The 7,055-nt window shown below is 44.4% G+C and overlaps 1 protein-coding gene across 2 annotated transcripts in view; it reads right to left on the minus strand.

The window, feature by feature from the left end:
* Positions 1-6,815, minus strand: part of NARS2 (asparaginyl-tRNA synthetase 2, mitochondrial) — a 127,518-nt gene extending 120,703 nt beyond the window's left edge. For both annotated transcript variants that reach the window (XM_079787606.1, XM_079787604.1), the window contains exons 1-3: positions 6,346-6,815; positions 1,454-1,563; positions 943-1,063 (exon numbers count right to left, since the gene is read on the minus strand). In XM_079787606.1, the coding sequence (XP_079643732.1) occupies positions 943-1,063; positions 1,454-1,563; positions 6,346-6,486 (372 nt within the window). In that variant the 5' untranslated portion in view covers positions 6,487-6,815. The remainder of the gene's footprint in view (positions 1-942; positions 1,064-1,453; positions 1,564-6,345) is intronic.
* Between the last annotated feature and the right edge of the window lie 240 nt (positions 6,816-7,055).

Raw genomic sequence — 7,055 nt, forward strand, 5'->3', positions numbered from 1 at the left:
AAGAAGTTGCGTAAGAGAGCTACACTGGTAGCCTATTAGACTTGTCTATTCCTTTTCGGCCTTGTGGACATATTAATTTACATTGTATAGAAATAAGCACCAGACTTACTACATTAACTACATTTATGACCACATTAACAGAAATCTGGGGGCTGCTAGGGGTTCAGAATTCCTTAATATATGAACACTTAAAAATGACCCAAAAATGAAGGGAAGGAGAAGGTGAAGGCATCAACACCTACAGAATTCAAGGGAGAACAATTTAAGAATAGTAAAACACATGGTAAAATTTTAATAGCCATATGTCCCCCTAAAAAAGAAAAAAACAAAAATCGTTATCATCTCCATTCCTCTAAGAGTTCCAAATTATTTTCAGAGTTTCTTTGTTTAGCCCAAGCATTACAATACTCTAGCACTGTCCAGTAGAATTTTCTATGATAAATAGTAATGTTCTGTATCTGTGCTACCCAGTATGGTAGCCACTAGTTGCATGTGACTACTGAGCACTTGAAATGTGACTAATGACCCTGAGGAATGTAATTTTTTATTTAATTTTAATTTATTTAATATTATAGCCACAGGTAGCTAATGGCTACTATATTAGATATAACAATTCTAGATAATGCAAGTACCTTTCCTAAGAATGTGGTCTGCCCTGGTCATTAGGCATGCTTGTAAAAGTGGCAAGTTTCAACTGTGACAAGCACCACAGAGATGCATAGACTAATATTTAGCTCTCACTCATCAGACTCAGCCATCTACATATATACTTTTTGCTACTCTCTCTACATTCCTTAGGCTCTATTGCCTGTTTCAATTACCTGGAAAGTCACATACAAAACACATTCTAAGTACCACCTTCCCAATAATCACACCTAAAACAAATTGCTAATGTTTTTAATTAAGCCTAAACAGCCTCCATAAAAGTGTCAGAAAACATACCTTGGGATCACAATTTCCAACAACTTCAATTTTTTCTGCCTTCAGTTCCACATTTTGCCTTTTGGATGGACTTTTTACCAGCTGCCCTTGAACTTCTACAGAACACCCAAAATCTAGTTCTCTATAATAACAAAACACAGCATAAACAAGATATCATTATACCCAACCCTTATTATGATATAAACCTTGCTATCAAAACATTAAAATATTTAATGACATTTAAGGGTAAAATTAAATATTCAATAATCAGATTAAAAGCTGCAGGTAGTTAAGAGAGACTGAAGTAAAGGATAGGTGGGGGATATTGTCACATGAAGATGTTAAAGCAGGAAAGGCCCGAGCTTGAAGGATCTTCATTCTGAGTATTTGAACTTGAGCCTCAAAGCTATGTGAAGCAGATTTGTTTAGAAAGATCACACAGGGTGCAATGTGAACACTAGATTAGGGGAATGAGAGCAGATGAGATGGAAAAAAAAAAAAATCAAAGGACTCACTTTAAAAATAAACTCACCTACTATCTAAGTTTGAATCAGCTACAACCTGAAGGCTTTCCAAAGATGACCCATCATTTACATGCAGGAACAAGACTTCCTTCTGGGATCGGACTGAACGAACCCATCCCTAATGAAGAGAAATATTTCTAAATGTGAATTTAAAACATGTAAACATTTTACATTTTCATTACATATACCCATAGAAAACTAAATGAAAACGGGAAAATGTCTTCATAATCCTACCTTAACAAATCAGTTGTTTTTAGTTCACTCCTATCTATCTATATATATAAAAGCCTAAGCGACCGGTACAACCAGTTGACTGAACGACTGGTCACTATGACGATGCACTGACCACCAGGGGGCAAACGCTGCCCCCTGGTGGTCAGTGTGCTCCCACAGCCAACCTCCCACAGCCGGCCAGCCTCCCTCGATCCCTCCCTGCTGCCTCGCCCCTTCCCCCTTCCCCGCCCCCCCTGGCTGGCCCAGATTGGCTCAAATCAGTGGCCAGGCCGAGGGAGTCCACCAGTGCACGAATTTGTGCACCGGGCCTCTAGTGCATATACAAAATTGATATGGTTCTTATCACAGTAAGACAGTGATGGCAAACCTATGACACGCGTGTCAGCACTGACACGTGTAGCCATTTCTGATGACACGCGGCCGCTGAGGCGGCCGCATGCCGAGGATGAAACATTTGCTGCTCCTGAGGATGAAACATTTGTGAAATAATGTTTTTTCCTCAAAGTGACACACTACCCGAGTTATGCTCAGTTTTTTGGCGAAGTTTGACACACCAAGCTCAAAAGGTTGCCCATCACTGCAGTAAGATACAGTTTTGGCATGCCACCTTTTGTTTCATTTTGTTAATAAAGCTCATCGTTCTGAATACACGCCAGACATTCCATTAGGTTGATGAGCCTAATTCACATAACCAACCCCCCCAATATTTGCTATTTCACATATTTTTCTCCTGTTCCTATGCCCTCTTAATTGGGTTATGAATAATAGGGCACCTATTTTGGTCTCTTTCTCCTTTTATATCAAATTTCAAGAAGGGAGATTATGTAGTTATAGACTAGAAGCATCTTTATGGGATTTTTTTCCCCCCTTTACAAAATACCATACACAAAGGGTTCTCAAGAAACTTCTCCATATGAACACATTAAGTAGTACACAAATTTTCAAAGACACTCTGAATTTAAATGACAGGTAGGTTTGAGTAAAAATGAGATGTCTTCAGGTAGGCCAATTGAAAACAGCTCTCTCACCGATCACATTTAGCTTAAATTGAACTAGCAGAAAAGTTAAGGGAGAATATTCCTCCAGTAGACATTGAGTAATTGTGAAACAATTGATGGTGTTTTATTAACTATCAAACAAGTCTGGGAAAAGCAAGATGATCCTATTTAGAAAAACTGTGCAATCATGTACCACTTAACAACAGAGATATTTTATGAGAACTGCATTATTAGGCAACTTCTTCATTGTGGGAACATCATAGACTGCACTTAAATCTAGACAATATAGCTGCTAAACACCTACACATTACTGCACAAAACAACAGGAGATTAAATCAAGCACAAGAGAAAATGATGCAATCAAGAGATTTGGTAGATGCAAGATGTATGAGGCTGCTGCAGGTGTAACATGACATACTATTCTACAGCAAACTTTTTATAAGTAGAAAAAGTATACTCTAAAATAACAAGTATAGCATAACAAATACACAAACCAGTAACATATTTATTATCGTTATAAGTATTATGCACATAACTATATGTGTTATACTTTTATACAACTGGCAGTACAGTAGGTTTGTTTACACCAGCATCACCACAGACACAGGAGCAATGGGTTACCTTATGACTGTTATCAGGTTACCAAGTCACTAGGTGATAGGAATTTTTCAACTCCATTATAATCTTACTAGAGGCTCGATGCAGATTCATGCACTGGTGGAATACCTCAGCTTAGCCTACAGGGATGAGGTCGAAACCGGCTCTCCAACATCCCCCAAGGGGTCCCGCATTGTGAGGGCGCAGGCCAGGCAGAGGGACCCCACCAGCGCACGATCGGGGCCAGGGAGGGACCACAGGAGGACTCCAGGGCGTGTCCAGCCCATCTTGCCCAGTCCTGATCAGCCGGACCCCAGCAGCAAGCTAACCTACCCCCTGGTGGTCAGTGAGCATCATAGCGACTGGTTGAACTAGAGGCTTGGTGCACGGATTCATGCACCGGTGGGGTCCCTCGGCGTGGCCTGTGGGGATCGGGCCGAAACCAGCAGTCCAACGCCACCTGCCCCTCCTGCTCATCCCACCCCTGCTGCACCTGCCGCCGCCACCGCTTGGTAGGCTCACTGTCGCTCTGCTGCGGTCTCCGAGCATCTGTCCTAGGGCGGTATCAGTGTGCCTATGACCAAGAAGCAGCTGCGGGTTCGTGCCCAGTCAGTCCTGATCCTGGTTCTGGTCCGGAAGGAGGAGGGGTGTGCAGGGGGCATGTCCACAGGAGAGGCTCGTGCAGCCACAACTGAGCTTGCCAGCTGTGAGCCCTGCACCTGGTGCTTGTCAGTCAGCTGAGCGGCACTCCCGCTGTGGGAGAGCACTGACCACCAGGGGGCAGCTCCTGCATTTCCCCTGGTGGTCGGTGCGCATCATAGTGACGAGGTCACTGGTCAACAGGTCGCTTAGGCTTTTATATATATAGATGGGACCATGTCTTTTATGTGATCTGTCATTGATGGAAACATTATTATGTGGGGAATGACTGTACTGACCCTTACTTTCTCTGTGTCCCCACCATGCCCTATAGACAAGGAGCCTTCCTTGACGCCCTCACACAGTTAAGGACTTCCCTTGCTGTTTTCTCTAAGTTCATTATTTATGCCACTAATACCTATCATATTGTTGTGATTACTTGTTTTAGCCATCATACCAGGACTGTCCAACAAAAATATGTGAGCCACATAAGTAATTTTACATTTTTTTAGTGGTCACATTAAAAGTAAAAAGAGACAGCCCAGCCAGTGTGGCTCAGTGGTTGAGTGTCCACCTATGAACAGGAGGTCACTTTCAATTCCAGGACAGGGCACATGCCCAGGTTTCAGGTTTGATCCCCAGTGGGGGGCATAGAGGAGGCAACCGACTGATGAGTCTCATCATTGGTGTTTCTATCTCTCTCTTCCTCCCCCTTCCTCTCTGAAATCAACAAAAATGTATTTAAAACAAAACAAAGTAAAAAGGAACAGGTGAAATTAATTTGTTTAATACCCCCAGCCCCCTTTTCTTTACTGCCTCCTCTGTAAACTCAGTTATTCTACTGACTTAACCTTTTAGAAACAAAAGTTAGGAAGGAAGCCTTGTATCTGCTTTCTGATTTGCTCTTTAGCTCCCTTGAAGAAAAAATACATACCCATCCACCTACTTAAATGGGGGAGGGAGGGAGATGGAGGAAAAGAATAGATCTACCACAGGTATGTATTGCCAGATGTTTTCTAACCAAACATATACAGTATTCTTCTTCTTTTTCTTGCTTCATCCTCAACCCAGACAAATTAGGCTAGATTGCCCCCTCCCCATTATTTCAGTCATTGTAACTATGAACCAGGCTCAGGAAGAGGGAGCACAGCTTAGAGTTTAAGAGTCTGAGCTCATCAGGCAACCCGTGTTCAAACCTCAGGTTTGCACCTGAAATTAATTTTAATACTTTATTTAACCCATTATGCCCACAATATTAACAATATGTAATCAATACAAAAATACTTTGCATTTTTTTGTTCTTCAAAATTGGTGCGTATTTTATTTACAGCACCTCTCAATTCAGACTACTAAGTGCTCAGTAGTAGTACAAGTTGTCAGGCTGCTACTATACTAGATTGCACAGCACTAAAATGAAAGCCTCTACCCTAGGCACTAAGTTCTTTTCATCTCCGAGACAGTTTTAGACTAGCACATAAAAGGTATCATTAATGTACGTCAAATAGGTGAATTCAAGAAAAGATTCTGATTTGGATCCTGGAAAGAATATGAAACCCAAAGAAATGCAGAGGGGGTAGATTAGTCATATTGCTGAAAAAAAAATCAAGCCTATGCGAGGACAAGAAAAGTAATTGTATCACCGTATTTCAGCAACCAAATACGCAAACCGCCTTGCTTGGCCTGCTCCTATAAGAGGAAATCTAGGTGGAGCTGCTGCAAATATTATTAGCAAGAGAAGTAATAGCTAACATTTATTGACTAGATCCCTGTTCTTACACCTAGTATCTCACTCAAGGGCTATTACTACCTTCATTTTTATAAGAGGAAACTGAGGTTTAGGCCACATAAGTGATATGCCCATAATTAGATTTAAACCTAGGCAGCTTGACTCCAGAGCTCTTTCAAGCTGCTACACTCCACTCTTTTTCCTAATTGATTAAACGTTATGTGCAAAGCCTCCTTTCAGATACTGGGATGGCTACACGTAGAATTAAAGGTATGGTAGTTGGACAAATATTTACGGTCAGCCATGCGGGAAGACCAAGACAGGTAAGACGTGCTTTCTCGTCTCAAGGAGCTAGCTCAACCACCATACAACTGTGGATGTTCATTGTAAGGGCAAAAGGAAAAGGGGCTCCTTCGTTTTATTTCGCTGTATGATTAACAAGTTTACAGGCAATGCCCTGGTACCGTGAGAGCCAAGTTCCCGCGCTTTATAGGCATCGCAACAGTTTTGGGGGAAAGGAATGGTAGCCAATGAAAGGAGCAAAGTGTGAACGCACACGATTGCCTGCCTACACTTTCTAACTTCCCCTGCTGGTCGTTCTGACCCGACAGTACAAGGCAAGCCTAGATGTGGATGTGCCATATAAGTCACTAAAAAGAAAGAAAAAAAAAACAAAAAACACATCATCCCCTTCCCATACACCAACCTGAACCTTAACGCGCTCCCCACTCGCGTTCTGGACCCCGAGAGCGTCCCGCACGCTCAGTTTGGCCGAAGGCTTGGGTCTCGGGCAGGGAGCAGAGGAACAGGAGCGCAGGGCTCGCAGCAGACACCGGGCCCCGAGCATCGCGGGTGGCCAGGCCCTCCCTCCTCGGCACCAGCCCGGATCCTAGCGGGTTCAGACCCTGCCTGCGGGGACCCTCCCGGCTCAGCCGCTCCCCAGTTCCGGGCCGCAGCCCGGCCCTCAGGGGCTCCGAAGCTCCCCGGTGGCTCCCTTCCCCGTCAGGGGCTGCAGCTGTGTCCCCAAAGAACCTGTCCAGTTTCCCTCTCCCCGAGGGGGCGGAGACAACACGGCGGCGTGAGCCCCAGGGAAACCACGTGCCGCCGGCGGCCGGGACGCCCCACGGTCCCGCGGGGTTCCCAAACCTACGAGCAACCGCGGCCACACGTCACGACGCCAACGCAGCGTCATCACGCTACGAGGAGGCTGGGAGAGAGCATGCGTACTCGTGACTCCACGTTAAAGAGGAGGCGGAGCGAAGGGAGGGGCGGGACCAGGAGATGAGATGGGGCGGGGCTAAGGCCTTAAAGTCACAGGGGTTAATGGCCGAAGGAGCGACGGAGCCCAAGGGGCGGGGTCTGAGAGTCTTAATTTCTAAAGTTGGCTGGTGATGGTGAGGAACAGTGAGAGGCCAG

Source organism: Cnephaeus nilssonii (assembly GCF_951640355.1).
Source record: "Cnephaeus nilssonii genome assembly, chromosome: 13".
Classification (NCBI taxonomy): Eukaryota; Metazoa; Chordata; class Mammalia; order Chiroptera; family Vespertilionidae; genus Cnephaeus; species Cnephaeus nilssonii.